Raw genomic sequence first — 17,435 nt, forward strand, 5'->3', positions numbered from 1 at the left:
CAATATTGATTTTTGATATGTGTGTTATTTTCTCTTAACTCTTAAGCATGTAGATCAAGGATTTGCAGCAGACGGTCTTTTAGGGCGTCTACAAGACTTCCACGAGTTGGTTTGTTTTGTTTTACCAATCCCACACGCTGGAGAAGGCGGAGTGGAAATCCGGACTTGATACATTAATATGTTACATGAATCATAACAAATTACTTTATTAAATTTGTGAAAGATATATTAATAAATATCATATCATTCTGCTACTCTCTAACTAACAAACAATCAATTCTAGTAAAATAAATTTTAAATGTTTGAAATAATATTATTTTGATCCCTTAATTTTTCTTTTAAGATGTAATCATAAATTGAAAGAGTGGTTTTGTATTATTGATTCCTTTTCGAATTTACGATTCAAATTCTAAAGAAATGCAAGAGTAAAATAAAATAAAAATTTTGAGTAAAATAAGAATAAAAATTTCCCAAAATAAGTAAGATAGTGTAGCAAAGTTTTTGTGATAAATAGATGATACTGACCTACGTGATGGACTCTAGCCTCCGTGACTCTTGCATGAAAAGATAGACATAGAAGCAAAAAAAGCAAGCATAAAAGAATAGAGGGTTGTGTTTTCTTTTCTGCCATTGTTATCGTATATTCATATATTACATTGGCTAGTTTTTAGATTGTTTATATAGAAAAATGAAATCACTGGAGAAGAGAAAATGAAGATATATGTAACTCATTTTAATACAATGCATATTCATAGTCAAGCAGAAAATTAATAATAAATGTGAAATTCAACAAGTATACCATAACGCGGTTTTGTGTATAAGCTTTGGCACTTCTTTAATTGAAGACTTCAACACTTTGATTGTTCAGTTTGAAAATGTCATACCATTGAATCCCTCCCGTGAATCTGTACTATAAAGTAATTGAAGACTTAGATACTTAGACGTTAATGTTACTGTTAATCTGTTGGTCTTTTATCTTTCTCTTTTGCTTTCAAAATCCTTTTTTTGCCCATATTTGTGATTGTCATGATAATAGTGCCCTATACTCTCGTGATCTCTTTAGGGTGAATTTGCTCACTCACCAAACCAATAAAACCATAGAAGAAAATAACCATATATTTGAAAAAATTAGGAAAGTAGGATTAGGGGTAGGGAAAATTACCAATTTAATGTTGATAGGTGGTGGTTGAGGGTGGTGATGGTGGCCGGCGGAGGTGGCCGGAGTAGGTGGCCGGCGGAGATGGCCGGCAGAGGTGGCCGGAGTAGGTGGCCGGCGGAGGGGGTCGCCGGAGGTGGCCGGAGTAGGTGACCGGCGGATGTGGCCGGCGGAGTTGTCCGCCGGAAAAGATCGCCGGAGTTGGCCGTCGGAGTTGGTCGCCGGAAAAAATCGCCGGAGGAGGTCGTCGGAGATGGTGGCCGGAGGTGGTGATTGTGGTGGTAGGGGATGGTGGTTGTGATGGTAGGGGGTGGTGGTGGTTGAAGTGGTAAGGGTAAAATATGTAATTAATATAGAAAATATAGAGTATATAATGTTTATATGGTTAGTATGGTTAGTGGGTTAATTATAATTTTTTTTTGAGTTATACAGTGCAATTCCTCATCTCTTTATCTTGGCTTTTTTTTTTCTTGTTTTTTTTAATCGTGGTCACTTTATTTTTTTTTTTAATTCGTTAATCATTTGTCCAAAAAAAGGGTCTCTTTATATTGTCTGTACATAATCAAATGTATAATATTTCAAATGTTCTTGTACTATAATAATTCAACCTCAGTTCCTCATGTTTACGTAATTATATCGATTGTGTTGTATTATTAATAATTCATACTCATGTTTGTGCATATGAATTGATTATGTCTCACAGAAATCTGGCATTTAAAAAAAAAAACAGAAATCCGTTAGTAAAAAAATCTCTGTGGACCATCTTTTTCGAAAATTGATTAAAATTGTGTTTCACATTATCATTGGACAATTTCACATAAATCTAGCTTTTTCGCCGAAATAGGTTGCCGCTAAACACAAATTTAGTCAATTAATGTTTAACAAAATATGAGTCTAACAATGTTTAGTAGTAGATTTGCTTGTGATCGAACCCGGTTGACCTACTTTATCTGATTCACCCTCCGAATCTATACTAGTATTTTTGCAGCAGTTTTTGTTCAAATATATTGTTTGGAAAGTTTTTACATTGAATGTTATTTAATGCTTATATTCATATCCAAACAAGTTTAGTTAATAATCTCTACTATCCTTATACCAAACACAATTAAAATATTTTAAATATCCATAAATATAATATTTTATAATTAATATAGATATTTAGAAGATTTATTCCAGATTAAAAAAAAATTATTCTCCTATCATCTCTTTTTGATTTTAAAATTTAAATATAGTGAATCATCATATAATACATAAAGTTAATAAAAAGGTGTATTTTTCCTGCATATATTGTGATTTGAATTTTTTTAAACAAACATATATTACTCAATTAATATAAAAAGTGTGTATTCAACATACATATACAATATAGTAAATTTACTGTATATAGTAAATTATAAAATTTTAAGAAGTTTATAATTTATAACTGATATATCTAAATTTAATAAAAAGTTTAAAATTATAAATATTTAAACATATTAAATTTTAAAATTACACAAACGAGTTATATTACATGACGGGTTATATGACATTACATGATTGAATTAATAATACTAAAAAATAAACTATCAATAATATGATATTTCAATACGGGTTAAATCTTCATTTTAATGTTTTAACAACACCAATATAAAATATGTCGAATCAAACTGATTTAGTTAAGATTGTAGGAAACAAAAATTGTTGTGCGATATACCACGGTTTATATATTAAAATTAACAAAAAAATATATTAGCAAAATTAGTATTAAAATAGTATATTAACACAAAAAATTTAAAAAAAAACTTATTCCGCAGTGTATCGCGGGTCATAATCTAGTTAGGTTTAAAAATATTGTTTAGTTTATTTTTTTCTATATAATAATTTAGATATATATTAGGTTCTAACATTTTATTCAATAAAATATGTTTCTAGTTTTTATACTTTTTATTAAAAGTAATATCACTGTTCTTCGATTGCTTTTTCGTTAAAATATTTCTCTTTCACTTTAGCGTTATACAAACAATGGACAGTCTCTTATTCCTAACACTGGAGTCTGCGATAAACAGTTATGCTTGCAATATTTTGCGATTTCCCGTTTAGTGGTGTTCCACAATCTGCAAAAAATGGTATTCTTTGAAAATTAAATCTTAGCTCAAATCTAGTGTAGAAACGTTAACTTTTGACTACTGGATTAAGAGATTTAAATCCAGAAAAATGAGCACTAAGTTAATGATAATTTAATGATATCATTTTTTTTGTTGATAATTTAATAATTTACCAACGAAAAACAAATTAGCTACTGCCCGTTCCTCTACGCCCGTCTGAGCAATTATTTTTGACTGTTCATAGCTTCTTTCTGAATTTGCTTAAAAGGAAAATAATAAGATTTATTTTTCTTGTTCTTTGGTAATATATTAGCTAGGAAGATTGACTTTTTCTCTAGTCGTTTCTATGAACTTAGTGATAATAGAACAGGAATTGTTTTGCATATGTTATGAGCGATAATGTCAACAAGTTTTTAGCCTGTCTGACCCATACACCTAACCTGTATCTATTCTCATAAAATATATTATTTGCTAGAAATTTTTGAGATCTTTGGATCGAAAAACCCAATCTGTGGCCAATTCCTATTATGCGAGTAATACGATTTATTGGAGTCTAATTCCGGTAGTCTTGGAATTTATTTCTTAAGAATTGGAGAAAAAGTAAATTTAAAAGGTGCTAAGGGAACATTACCACACTTTTTAACAAGTCATAGAGTTCAACATCCGGAGAATAAGTTATTGGAACGTAAGATGTAAAAAAGAAGAAGAAGAAGCAAATTTAGCTGCTACATAGGACTAGAAGGAATAACGAAACAAACGATTCTATAGTTTGTGAAGCAGATATAATCCATGGGACATATTTGATATATTCTTAATTTGTTTTCTTCAACATAGAGATTAAGGGTCTGCTGCAGATGGTCTTGCAGGGCGTCTACAAGACGCTTCTGTTGCTCCGTCAACATGATAAATACCACTTCCACACGGTTTAGAGGGCGGAGTGGATCTAGAAGGAGAAGTGGAAATGCGAACTGAATACATTAAAAGATTATGCATATATTAGTTGTAAATTTATTACTAGATGAAATTTAGTGTTTTTACTTGACAAATGCCAAAGGATAATGGAAATATTATCGCTAACAATGATTAACTTAGCAATATTTTTGCAATACTAAATCACAATTAAAAAAAAAAATTCGCAATATATATAAAGTCGTGTAACAAAGTTTTTGGGATAAATAGATGATGATACTGACCTATGTGACGGAATCTAGCCTCCGTGACTCTAACATGAAAGGATAGACATAGAAGCATAATAAGCAAACTTAGAAGACGAGAAGTTTGTGTTTCCTTTACTGCCATTGTTACAATGTTAACCAGTAAGTTCATTGTATATATAGACTTAGATTATGTGAGAAAATAGAATCAAGAATATACTTAGTTATTAATACATTGAAATTCAACAATCAAGCATATATTCAATAATAAATGTTAATTTCAGTTAATGTTTGTCACAACGCGGTTTGGTGCATAAGCTGTAGCAGTACTAGGACTTAAGTAAGTTTGAATATAATATCATTGATACATTTCTTAGTAATCCGAATCCCTTATGTCTATTATGTAGAGAAGAATATTCAATAATACCAATTTAAAACAATTGTTATGAGATACTCAAATGACACTTGTTTCATATCTTCATTTTGTAAATTAAAAATGTATCATACAATTAAATAGTATTAAAATTCTGACTATTATATTCGTAAGAAATTTTAGTGGGTAATATCCCCAATAGATATGGTCTAAATAAGCCTAGACGTGGAAAATGGTCTCATTATGAAATTCTGTGTATTGACAGTTTGACATTGATTGTGTATATATTGAGGTAGAATCTAGAGTGTTTAACCATGAGACATTAGTGGGCTTATGTTCTTCAACTTCACTTGCATTTGCTGTTCACCATAAAGCAATCTAAATTTATAGCTTGCGTGAGGTTACATGCTATGAAAGGGATACGATATGTTTGCCAATCAAAATGTAAATATAAATCCTCTTCAATTCATCTTGCATGTACGTACAATACAGAACGGTTTAATGTATTGGAATTATATGCTACCTAGTCCGGTCCGTTCATGATAGCTGGTCATGCAGACCCGGGTTTGCATAACATATAAATTACTTATCTCACTAGATGGATCTACGATCTACGACCTAGGTGATGAAGCGGAGAAATTAAAGTGAGAGGCAATGGTCCCTTCACTAAAAGCCATTTGACTATGACTTTAATGGCATATCAAAGGCAAAGTTTGTTGGCTTTTACAGCCTTGTGAGGATCCACAAATAAATAATGCAAGCACTTCCACTAAAACACAATCACATTTTCAGTTGAGTTTGTAGCACAAAACTGTTGAATAAGCTTGACATAGCTTGAGGCCAAAGACAAGTATATTTAGGAGAAAAGCTAAATATACATATTTTAGATTTAGGAGATATCTAATAAGTTAGTTTTCCAATTTGATTTAGGAAACTTTGTCTAAGGTCTTTACTATATAAGAAGATGCAAGGGCGTTGCCTAACTAATGAGTTTAAGAGAGAACAAGAGAGAGCTTTAGGTTTTGAGTGATTTTCCTAAAGATTAATAAAAGAGAGTAATTCTTTTTATCTTGTGTTCTTAAATTCTTTGAAGTTCTTGTGTTCTAGTTTTATATTTGGTATCAGAGCTAAACTAGAATCTAAGTTCTTATGTTTGAAATCACAACATGAGTGATATCGTTGTGGCTAAACCGAAAGAAAGCAATCCCTCGTCCATACAATGTCCTATGCTTACCATCACCAACTATACCGTGTGGTCCATGCGTATGAGGATTACGCTCAGAGTGCATAAGGTTTGGGAAGCTATAGAACCAGGAACGACCGATGTTGAGAAGGACGACATGGCGAGAGTTCTTTTTTTCCAGTCCATACCGAAGGTGCTGATTCTACAAGTTGGAGATCTCAATAATTCTAAAGCGGTTTGGGATGCGATCAAGGCAAGATATGTTGGTGCTGACAGGGTCAAAGAAGCACGATTACAAACTCTCATGGCCGAGTTTGACCGACTCAAGATGAAAGAATCCGACACTATCGATGCTTTCGCGGGTAAGCTCTCAGAATTGTCAACAAAATCTGCTGCCTTAGGAGAAAACATTGAAGAACCAAAACTTGTCAAGAAATTCCGTATGAGCTTGCCAAGAAAGCGATACATACATATTATTGCTTCACTTGAACAAGTGCTTGATCTCAATACCACAAGTTTTGAAGACATCGTGGGAAGGTTGAAAACCTATGAGGAGCGGATCTCTGCTGAAGAAGAGGATGAACAATCAAACGACCAAGGAAAGCTCATGTATGCTAATACGGACTTTCAGCCTTACCAAGGAAACTATGGCTCAGGTGGAAGAGGTAGCGGACAAGGAGGATGGTTTAACGGTCGAGGACGAGGAAGAGGACGGTTTTGGAATCAATCAAACGGAGGATATAGGCAAGAGCGAGACAAGTCTAAGGTGGTTTGTTTTCGGTGTGATAAAACAGGACATTATGCATCAGAATGTCCAAATAGGTTGCTTAAACTCCAAGAGACACGAGAGAATGACCAAGAGGACACTAAAGAAGCTGAGGAACTTATGATACATGAAGTTGTCTACTTGAATGAGAAGAATGTGACACCAAACGATTTCGAAAAACATGATACCAATGTCTGGTATCTTGAAATTTGAGCGAGCAATCATATGTCCGGAAATCTCACATACTTCTCCAAACTTGACAAGACGGTCACAGGTAAGGTGCGGTTCAGGGATGATTCACGCATCGATATAAGAGGAAAAGGTTCAGTTCTTTTTATCACAAAGAATGGAGACAAGAAAATTCTGGCAGATGTCTACTATATACCGGATTTAAAGAGCAATATCATAAGCTTGGGGCAGGCTACAGAATCAGGATGTGATGTAAGAATGAAAGAAGACTATCTCACGCTGCATGATCGAAACGGTATTCTATTGGTAAAGGCTACAAGATCAAAAAATCGTTTGTACAAAGTCCTTATGGAAGGTGGCGAAACCAATAAATGTCTGCAGTTGATGGCACAGAGTGATTCTACTAGATGGCATGAAAGGTTAGGACATGTTGGTCTAGAAACCATAAAGAAGATGATACAAAAGGAGCTGGTAATTGGTATACCAAATATACCAATTGAAAAGGAAACGTGTGTCTCTTGTCTACTCGGAAAGAAAACACGGCGAATCTTCCCTCAATCAACATCTTTCCGGGCATCAAAACTACTCGAACTCATACATGGCGATCTGTGCAGTCCTATTACACCCTCTAAGTCTGCTCGAAACAGGTACATCTTTGTTTTAATTGACGATCACTCACGCTATATGTGGTCCTACTCTTGAGAGAGAAGAGCGATGCATTTAAAAAATTCAAGAAGTTCAAGGCAATGGTCGAACAAGAAACAGGAGAGTCCATTAAAACATTTCGAACAGATAGGGGAGGAGAGTTTACCTCTCATGAGTTTCAAGAATTCTGTGATGATTCTGGTATTACAAGACACTTGACAGCGCCATACACGCCTCAACAAAACGGGGTGGTTGAACGTCGAAATAGAACACTCTTGGAGATGACTAGAAGTATACTAAAAACCATGGACATGCCGAATTATCTTTGGGGTGAAGCTGTGAGACATGCTACCTATCTCATCAATAGAGTTGCAACCAGAGCCTTGGACACAAAGACTCCGTACAAAGTTTTCAAGGGAAGAAAGCCGGTCGTTGACCATTTGCGTGTTTTCGAGTGTGTGTGTTATGCTAAAACAGAGGTTCAACACCTTAAGAAACTTGAAGATAGGTCTCGAGTCTTGGTGCATCTTGGAATTGAACCAGGCTCAAAAGCCTATCGCCTGTTGGATCCAACAAGTAAGAAAGTCGTGGTGAGTAGAGATGTAATATTTGATGAGAGTAAAAGCTGGACTTGGAGTTATCTAGGAAGGAAGACACATGAAGATGGTGGAACATTTAAGATAAGCTTTGAGGAGTTTGGTAATAATGGAATTAGAGGCGAAAATAATGCAGACATGGAGAGAAACGAAGAAGAAAGTCACGAAGGAGATAGCTTCGATGACAACGGTCAAGCTGAAACAGAGCCAGAAACAGAACCAGAAACAGAGAGTGTACAAGATGAAGAACAAGCTCAACCTCAGCCACAGTTACGAGCATCATCGCGACCCAAGACAAAACCTAAGTACTTAGAAGATTACGTGTTGCTCGCTGAAGCTGAAAGTGAACATCTCTTGATGGTCATAGATGGAGAACCGTGTGAGTTTGTGGAAGCAGAAAAATCAGAAGCTTGGAAGGAGGCTTGTAATAAGGAGATTGCATCAATAACAAAGAACAAGACTTGGGATTTGGTTGATCGTATTGTGGGAATAAAACCAATAGGGTTAAAATGGGTTTTCAAACTAAAGCGTAATTCTGATGGGAGTATTAACAAACACAAAGCAAGACTCGTAGCCAAAGGATATGTTCAGAGACATGGAGTTGATTTTGATGAAGTCTTCGCGCCAGTTGCTCGTATTGAAACAGTTTGGTTTATCATTGCACTGGCAGCGTTGCAAGGTTGGGAGATACATCATCTAGATGTAAAAACCGCATTTCTTCATGGAGAGCTAAAAGAAACAGTGTATGTTACTCAGCCTGAAGGATATGTGGCTAAAGGAAGTGAGGATAAGGTATACAGACTGAACAAGGCACTCTATGGGCTAAAACTGGCGCCAAGAGCATGGAACACAAAGCTAAACAAAATTCTTAAGGACTTGAATTTTGTTACATGCTTCAAAGATCCTTCTCTGTATCGAAAGCAAGAAAAGAGCATCTTCTCCTTGTAGCCGTGTATGTTGATGATCTATTGGTAACAGGTTCTAGTCTAAGCATTATTCTAGACTTCAAAAGAGGAATGGCTTCTAAGTTTGGGATGAGTGATCTTGGTAGATTGACTTATTACCTTGCCATTGAAGTAGTTCAACACAAAGATGGAATCACGTTGAGCCAAGAAAGGTATGCAGAAAAAATATTAAGTGAAGTTGGAATGGCAGAGTGTAATTCAGTTCACATACCAATGGATGTTGGGTTAAAGTTATCTAAAGCAGCAGAGGAGCGAAGCATCGACGAGACAGAGTACAGAAGAAACATTGGCTGTCTTCGCTACCTACTTCACACGCGACCAGACCTCTCGTATTGTGTTGGAGTGCTAAGCAGATACATGCACGAACCTAAAGAATCTCATGTAGTTGCTTTGAAACAAGTCATTAGGTATTTGCACGGAACTTCGTCATATGGTCTCACATATTTTCGAAAAAACAGAACAGGTCTCATCGGTTATAGCGACAGTAGTCACAATGGAGATAAAGACGATGGTAGGAGCACAACATGTCACATCTTTTATCTCAATGATAGTCTTATTACCTGGTGTACTCAGAAACAAGACACGGTTGCAATGTCTTCATGTGAGGCTGAATTCATGGCAGCAACCGAAGCCGCAAAGCAAGCGATTTGGCTTCAAGATTTGCTTAGTGAAGCTACTGGATCCTCTTGTGCGAAAACATCAGTCTTAATGGACAATAAGTCAGCCATAGCTCTTACAAGGAATCCTGTTTTTCATGGCAGAAGCAAACATATACATAGAAGGTATCATTTCATAAGAGAATGTGTTGAAAATGGGCTAATTGAAGTGGAGCATGTTCCTGGAACAGAGCAAAAGGCAGATATACTAACAAAGGCGCTTGGAAGAATCAAGTTTAAAGAAATGAGGGATCTCATTGGTGTACAAGACTTGAAGAAGAAGGAGTTCAAGCTTAAGGGGGAGGATGTTGAATAAGCTTGACATAGCTTAAGGCCAAAGACAAGTATATTTAGCAGAAAAACTAAATATACATATTTTAGATTTAGGAGATATCTAATAAGTTAGTTTTCCAATTTGATTCAGGAAACTTTGTCTAAGGTTTTTACTATATAAGAAGATGCAAGGGTGTTGCATAACTAATGAGTTTAAGAGAGAACAAGAGAGAGCTTTAGGTTTTGAGTGATTTTCTAGGACATAAACTGGAGAAGCTAACCCACATATGCTTCTACTTCCACGACATTGTCTCCGGAGACAAACCAACCTCTGTCAAAGTCGCTACGGGTCCAAAAACGAACTCTTTTGCAACAGATTTCGGGTTGGTTGCAGTCTCGGATGACATAATGACGGTGGGGCCTGAAATAACATCAGAGGAAGTTGGTAGAGCTCAAGGGATGTATGCATCGGTTGACCAGAACAAGAGTGGTCTCGTTATGGCTTTTAACTTGGTTTTCACTAAGGGTAAATTTTCGGGCAGCACCATGGCGATGTATGGCCGGAACGCTGTATTGTCGAAGGTGAGAGAGATGCCGATCATCGGAGGTACGGGAGCTTTCAGGTTCGGAAGAGGGTATGCACAGGCCAAGACTTTTGTGTACAATTTTACTAGTGGTGATGCTGTGATTGAATATAATGTCTATATTTGGCATTAATTATTGCTTTATTGGGTGCATTTTAATTTTACCGCTTTTTGTTTAGAATAAAAGAAAATAAAACTTGTGGAAGTTTGGTGATTTTATATCTTGTTTATATATTATATGAAACTGGTAAAAATAAATAAAAGTTGTATTTTGTGTGATGATAATTTTCTAAACACCAATTTTTTTCATATTGAACGAGTAATAATATTCAACTAGTAACTTTATTAATCTATCATTTAAAACAGTACTATCATTGTCTCCATGAGCTGGAATTTGCATAATTTGTTGTAAATATGATCATCTCAATTCCAAATAGTCCTCATATCAAATTGTATTTGTTTGTTAGATTAAATCCATGGTTTGAACATGTATCTTCCTCTTATTCCGCGCTTGAACTCAGTAATTGTAATGTAGATTTAGAAAAAAATTGGCACTCAAAAAGAAAAGAGAGACAACAAATCATCAATGATATATCTCTCTTTATATGTTTTGTACTTTTTCTTCTCACTATTAGTAGGATGTAATATAATATCCAACTACAAAGAGTTAAACAAAACCTTTTATTTATCGTAAATTTAATGATTAAAACTTGCAAACTTATAAGAAATACATAAATTCAAACACAAAGGGAAATAAATACATATAAGAAACATATAAATTCACTCATATACGTAACCTTAAAGCTTTGAGCTAACTTGATTAACACCCGTTCCTTGAACTTTCTTGGAACCGATATCGTCCTCATCGACGACCAAACCTTTAGCGATATCTCTTAGCTTCGGCTTTAGTATCTTTCCGATCCCATTCTTGGGCAGTTCTTCCAAGAACACAACCTTCCTGGGACACGTATAGTGCGGCATATTCTCACGGCAATGCTTAATCAGATCTTCTTCTTTGGTCATCGATTTCTTTTCACCTTTTTTTAGAACAACAAAGGCGCATGGAGTTTCACCCCACAGAGGGTGAGGCATGGCCACAACCGCAGCCTCCATCACTTCCTGGTGTTCGTAAAGAACTTTCTCGACCTCAATACTGCTTATGTTCTCACCTCCCGATATGATGATGTCCTTGGATCGGTCTTTGATCTCTAAGTGCCCATCAGGATAAATCACGCCTATATATCCGGTGTTGAGCCATCCGTGTTTAAACACTTCAATTGTTGCTTTAGGATTATTTAGATATCCTTTCATTATGTTACTTCCTTTAATGACAATCTCTCCAATTGTTTTCACGTCCCGTGGGACACTCTCCTTTGTTTTCGTGTTCTTCACATCGACGTCGGCTATGGCTAAGTTGCTTACCCCTTGCCTTGCTTTCAGCTGCATCTGTCGATCCGCTGGTAGTCTGTTTAAAATTTTTTCATTTAATCATTATGATTATTTAACATGGTTGTTGTGCAAAGTCTCTTCAACATGGTTATATATAAGATTCTACTATATAGATTCTGACATGGTGAATATTACCTGTTCCACTCATCTTGCCACTCACAAAATAGAACCGACCCGGTAGCCTCTGTTAGGCCATAGGAGTGCATCAACTGGAATCCCAATCGCTGCACTTTTTCAATAAGCGCAGCCGGCGGTGCTGAACCTCCAGTTAGTACCCGGACAGGCGGGGACCTAGATATCTGGCCGGTTCCACCTCCTTCAAGTAGAATTTTAAAGACTGTAGGAGCACAACACATGTGCGTCACTTCATGTAGATCTATGTTCTTATAGATCTCTAGGGCAGTCACACTTCTTATGCAAATGTTGGTGCCACCACGTGCAGCCACAGACCATGTGTGGGTCCATCCAGTACCGTGAAACATTGGAAGAGTCCAGAGATAGACCGGGCGAATGGCCATTTCCCAGCCAATAATTGAGCTCAAAGCGCTCAAGTAGGCTCCTCGGTGGCTAACCACCACACCTTTTGGTTCGGATGTGGTGCCAGACGTGTAGTTCAAAGAGATAGGGTCATTCTCGTCATGGACAAGGAACGTAGTTGCAGACAGGGAGGGTGTAGTTTCTGTTTCTCGGATGAGACCTTCGTAGTCTAACTCCTTGGAGGAAGGATTCGTAGTGGAACCGATCTCATTGATGAATATGATCAGCGAGTGAGCTTGTAACTCACCAAAGGATAGGAGACGGAAGACTTCTCGGTTCAAAGGAGCAAACTCATGGTCCACAAATACGACCTTTGGCTCGGCGTGGCGGAGAATGACGGCTATGGTTTTGGCATCAAGACGGGTGTTAATAGGGTTAAGTACGGTTCCAGTCATGGGAACGCTAAAATGCACCTCGTACATGGCAGGTACGTTTGGAGCCAAAATCGAGACCTAGACACAAATATTGAAGAATAATTTTAAATATCTTTAAAATCACCATCCCAAACAAAATAAGTAAGTGACAAATGACCTGATTGGTTACGAGTAGCTTTTGATTTTTAACTATAGATTTTAACTTAAAATTTTTAAGCTATAGACTTTTTTGATGTGGTTGTAGATTTTATTGTTAAAGTGTTTTGGCTGTAGAAATTAAAATTTTGGAAAGCATTATGTTTTGTACATAAAACATTAATTAAAGAAATATTTTGGCTGTAACAAAAAAGAAAAGAGAAAGATCCTAAAAATAGGATTAAAGAAATACTTTGGTTAATTATATCAATATACTCAAAAAACGTGTAGAAGAAGAGAAAAAAACAGAGAGAAAAAGCGATGGAGAAGGCGACGGTGGATCTAGGTTTCTGAATGTTTTACAGTGTGCTCGCGTCGGATTGTTATCGGGTTTGTGCGGTTCTCGGGGTATCTGATTCGTCTTCTCTATCTTGCCTCTTTTATGGATTCGACTAAATGGTTTTAGCTGAGACGCTTTAATGTCCGTTTGGAGATATGATGTTAATTTGGTATCTTGGGTTCCTTTGGATAAGCGGATTCGGGATCGGGGGATTCGATCGGCTTTAATGGGCCTCGTGGCTGAGATATCCCAAATCTCTCACTCCTTGCGATCTGTTTGGTCTGTCCGATCTGCTATTACCGGCGATGGCAGAAGCTTGATTTGGGACAGATTTTTGATCTCATTTTGAATCAGACTGAGGATCGATTTGCAATGGAGAATATCAAGGTTTCGCTCTCTTTCTTTGACTGGTTTATTGATGATATCAGATCCTCTTCTGATTTCTGTGTATCACAAGAATTTTGCTTGCCTTTTTTGGTTCAAAAACAAACAGAGGACACGATTGGAAGATACTAAAGCATGGTGGTCACCGATTCAATGCTTTTATGTATGGGATAAAGGCTTATTTTTCTCTCGAATCGGATCGCCGTCTGATTCACAATGGAAATCAACATTGATTTCATTTTCCCTTTTGAATGGTTTCAGGATGATTCCGGATATTATTCTGATGCTGGCGTATCAAGAGGCTATCATTTGCCATTTATGGTTCAAATCGGTAGGTTTTATAGCTTATTGGCTTTGGAATGTTTGGGACTATATAAAGGATCGTGTTGTAGTCCTCAGTACTCATCACAATTTTTTCTACTTCCTTGTTTCAGTTCTCGGTTTCCTTGTTACAATTTTTGAGAGTTTTCTTTCCTTGTCTGGTTGGTGTGTTCGAGTCTGGGTGGTGAGCTTCATCATGTCTCAGAGTGCTTTATTGGGGAAGAATGTGGAGAACAAGAATGACGAAGGTATGGCTCCTAAGCGCAGAATCAAAATCCCATATTTTGATAACACAGCTTTGATAGCGGGGTACTCAAAAACAATGGTGGGTCGCTGTATGAATCCTAGGCGGCAGGATATGAAATCTCAAACGAGATTAAGAAGAGCTAAAAATTCTATTGTCGGGTTGCATGATGAGTCCGGGCGTTGGATTATGGAGGAGACTCAGGTGCAGGATATTGCAGTTTCTTATTTTCAAGAGGTTTTCACATCTACAGACCCCTCAGATATTGAGGAATCATTGGGTGAAATAAGCACGTCTATCACAGGTGAAATTAATGAGAAACTAACTCAACCTGTCACAGAACGAGAAATTAAAGAGGCTCTGTTTATGATGCATCCTGATAAAGCTCTTGGACCAGACGGTATGACGGCCTTTTTTTATCAGCGTGATTGGGACACGGTTAAGGCTGATTTAAAGCTTTCGGTAGACTCCTTCTTTCAGGATGATAGTTTTGACAAACGCCTAAATAAGACAAATATTTGTCTTATTCCAAAAGTGGATAAACCGACCTGGATGTCTGAATGGCGCCCAATTAGCTTATGTAATGTTGGGTACAAGATTATCTCGAAGATCTTATGTCAGAGACTACGTAAGTTTTTGCCAGCATTGATTTCTGAGACACAATCGGCTTTTGTAGAAGGAATTTTGATTACGGATAATATTTTGATTGCTCAGGAGATGTTTCACGGACTCCGCACCAACCCCTCTTGCAAGGGCAAGTTCATGGCCATCAAAACACATATGAGCAAGGCCTATGATCGGGTAGAATGGCCTTTTGTTGAACATTTATTGCGGAAATTTGGTTTTTGTGACAAATGGATTTCTTGGATCATGTGGTACGTGACATCAGTTGAATATAGTGTCCTACTAATTGGTCAATCCCATGGATCCATAATACCGTATAGAGGGCTTCGCCAGGGAGATCCCTTGTCACCTTATCTTCTTATCCTTTGTACTGGGGTCCTTATTGTGAATCTATGAAAAGCGGAAAGGTCTAAACTTATTACGGGTATTAAGCTCTCCACTGCTTGTCCGGCGATTTCTCATTTATTGTTTGCAGATGATAGTCTACTTTTCTGTCGGTCTACGAAGGAGCAGTGTGAAGTTATTTTGGGGATTCTCAGACAATATGAACGGATTTCTGGACAGCGGATAAACTTTCAGAAGTCTTCGGTTCAATTTGGACATACAGTAGATGCGGGTGTGCGTGAGGATTTAAAAGGCATTTTGGGTATTACCACTTTGGGTGGTATGAGTTCATACTTGGGAATCCCAGAAAGTCTTGGTGGGTCGAAAACCAAAATATTTTCTTTTTTCCAGGATCAGTTGCAAAAACGGGCTAGTGGATGGCCTGCTAGGTTACTGTCTCGGGGGNTCATGATCAAATCGGTTGCGACCGCTGTTCCTACCTTTGTTATGTCCTGCTTTCGAATCCTGAAATTAGTTACACGGAAACTTACTAGTGCAATCTCTAACTTCTGGTGGAGCTCTTCAGGGGAAACACGGGGCTTACATTGGATCGCTTGGGACAGGTTGTGTGTTGATAAAATGGAGGGAGGCTTGGGGTTTAGGTGTCTGGATGATTTTAATACCGTATTGTTGGCTAAGCAACTATGGCGGTTAATTTCAGTTCCAGATTCTTTATTTGCAAAGGTTTTCAAAGGACGATATTATAGGCATTCTGATCCATTGGATCCAATTAAATCTTATTCTCCATCTTATGGATGGCGAAATATGATTTCTGCTTGCTCTCTGGTGAACAAAGGACTCATTAAACGGGTCAGATCTGGGGCTTCCATTACAGTATGGTCTGACCCCTGGATTCCTGCTCAATCTCCGAGACTAGCATTGCGTTCAGGATCGCCAGCCGATCCAACGCTTAGAGTTGAAACTTTCATTGACAGGACACCGCATTCCTGGAACTTGGCATTGCTTTCGGCTTTTTTCGAGCCGGAGGATGTAGCCCTTATTTCTGCTTTACCCCTTGGCAATCTTTCCACACCGGATAGCTTGGGTTGACATTTGACAAAAACCAGTGTTTATACAGTTAAATCTGGATATCAAGCTTTGCGCCAGAAACCAGAGAGTGACTCCCCTGTTTCCGGCCCCAATATTATTCCTCTACAGGCATTTGTCTGGCAGATTCGGTGTCCACCAAAGGTCAGACATTTTTTGTGGCAAGCAATTACGGGTTATATGGCGACAACAGCTAATCTACGACGTCGTGGACTAAGTTGTGACATGGAATGTGCGATTTGTGGAGGGGCGGAGGAGACAGTCAACCATGCTCTCTTCTTATGTCCTCCGGCTAGGCAGGTTTGGGGATTGTCCAAATTCCCGACCACTTCGGGTTGCTTCCCCTCGAACTCTGTGTATGATGATATGGACTCCTTATTTTGGAGATTTCAGGTGATACGCCCAAATTCGAGGATCACTCAGCCGGATTAGAAAAGATAGAAGCTCGCCAGGGTGCAAGGTGCAACAAGGGAGATTTGATGGATTGACGGGTCGCACAACAGTTGCGGAAGGCTGCTGATATTCCCAACTCCAATCACTGCTAGATATGACACACTAGTCCAGTAAGAGGAGGCTGTTGCTTGGATATTACTCACCAAGAAACAAAGAAGTGTTCTAGACAAAGAACAAAGAGATAGACTCATAAAATGAAAAGGAAATTGATTGATGATTCTCAAATGAGATTACATGTGTTTATATAGGGTTTAAGAAACTTGGTAACATAGCCAAGTATTAATTGTTCTTGAAACTAAAAAGATAATAAAGATAGTAAGTTGAATGAAGATTTAACCCTTGGTGCATGTTTCTCTTCCCAAGGTGTCTTTCCCAAGGTGAGTTGAACTCCATTTTCGTCATCCTTCTTTGACCACAAAATAAAGTGATTATTTTGGGCTTTCTTGGGCTTGTATTATGCTCAAAGTGGGCTGGACTTGATAGATATCATCCCCAATAGAAATTCCCATGTTCTCTTTG

General features: G+C 37.4%; 2 protein-coding genes across 2 annotated transcripts in view; both read right to left on the reverse strand.

The window, feature by feature from the left end:
- LOC109132916 lies at positions 4,078-4,539 on the reverse strand. The gene is made up of 2 exons (XM_019245377.1): positions 4,434-4,539; positions 4,078-4,208 (listed from the first exon to the last, which is right to left on the reverse strand). The coding sequence occupies exons 1-2, from the start codon at positions 4,537-4,539 to the stop codon at positions 4,078-4,080; spliced, it is 237 nt and encodes a 78-aa protein (XP_019100922.1).
- The window catches only part of LOC104789589 (butyrate--CoA ligase AAE11, peroxisomal-like), a 7,521-nt gene continuing 1,508 nt past the window's right edge, over positions 11,423-17,435 (reverse strand). The window contains exons 2-3 of the mRNA XM_010515260.1: positions 12,209-13,062; positions 11,423-12,089 (exon numbers count right to left, since the gene is read on the reverse strand). Of these exons, the coding sequence (XP_010513562.1) occupies positions 11,423-12,089; positions 12,209-13,062 (1,521 nt within the window). The remainder of the gene's footprint in view (positions 12,090-12,208; positions 13,063-17,435) is intronic.

This window comes from Camelina sativa, chromosome 5 (assembly GCF_000633955.1).
Source record: "Camelina sativa cultivar DH55 chromosome 5, Cs, whole genome shotgun sequence".
NCBI classification, from domain to species: Eukaryota; Viridiplantae; Streptophyta; class Magnoliopsida; order Brassicales; family Brassicaceae; genus Camelina; species Camelina sativa.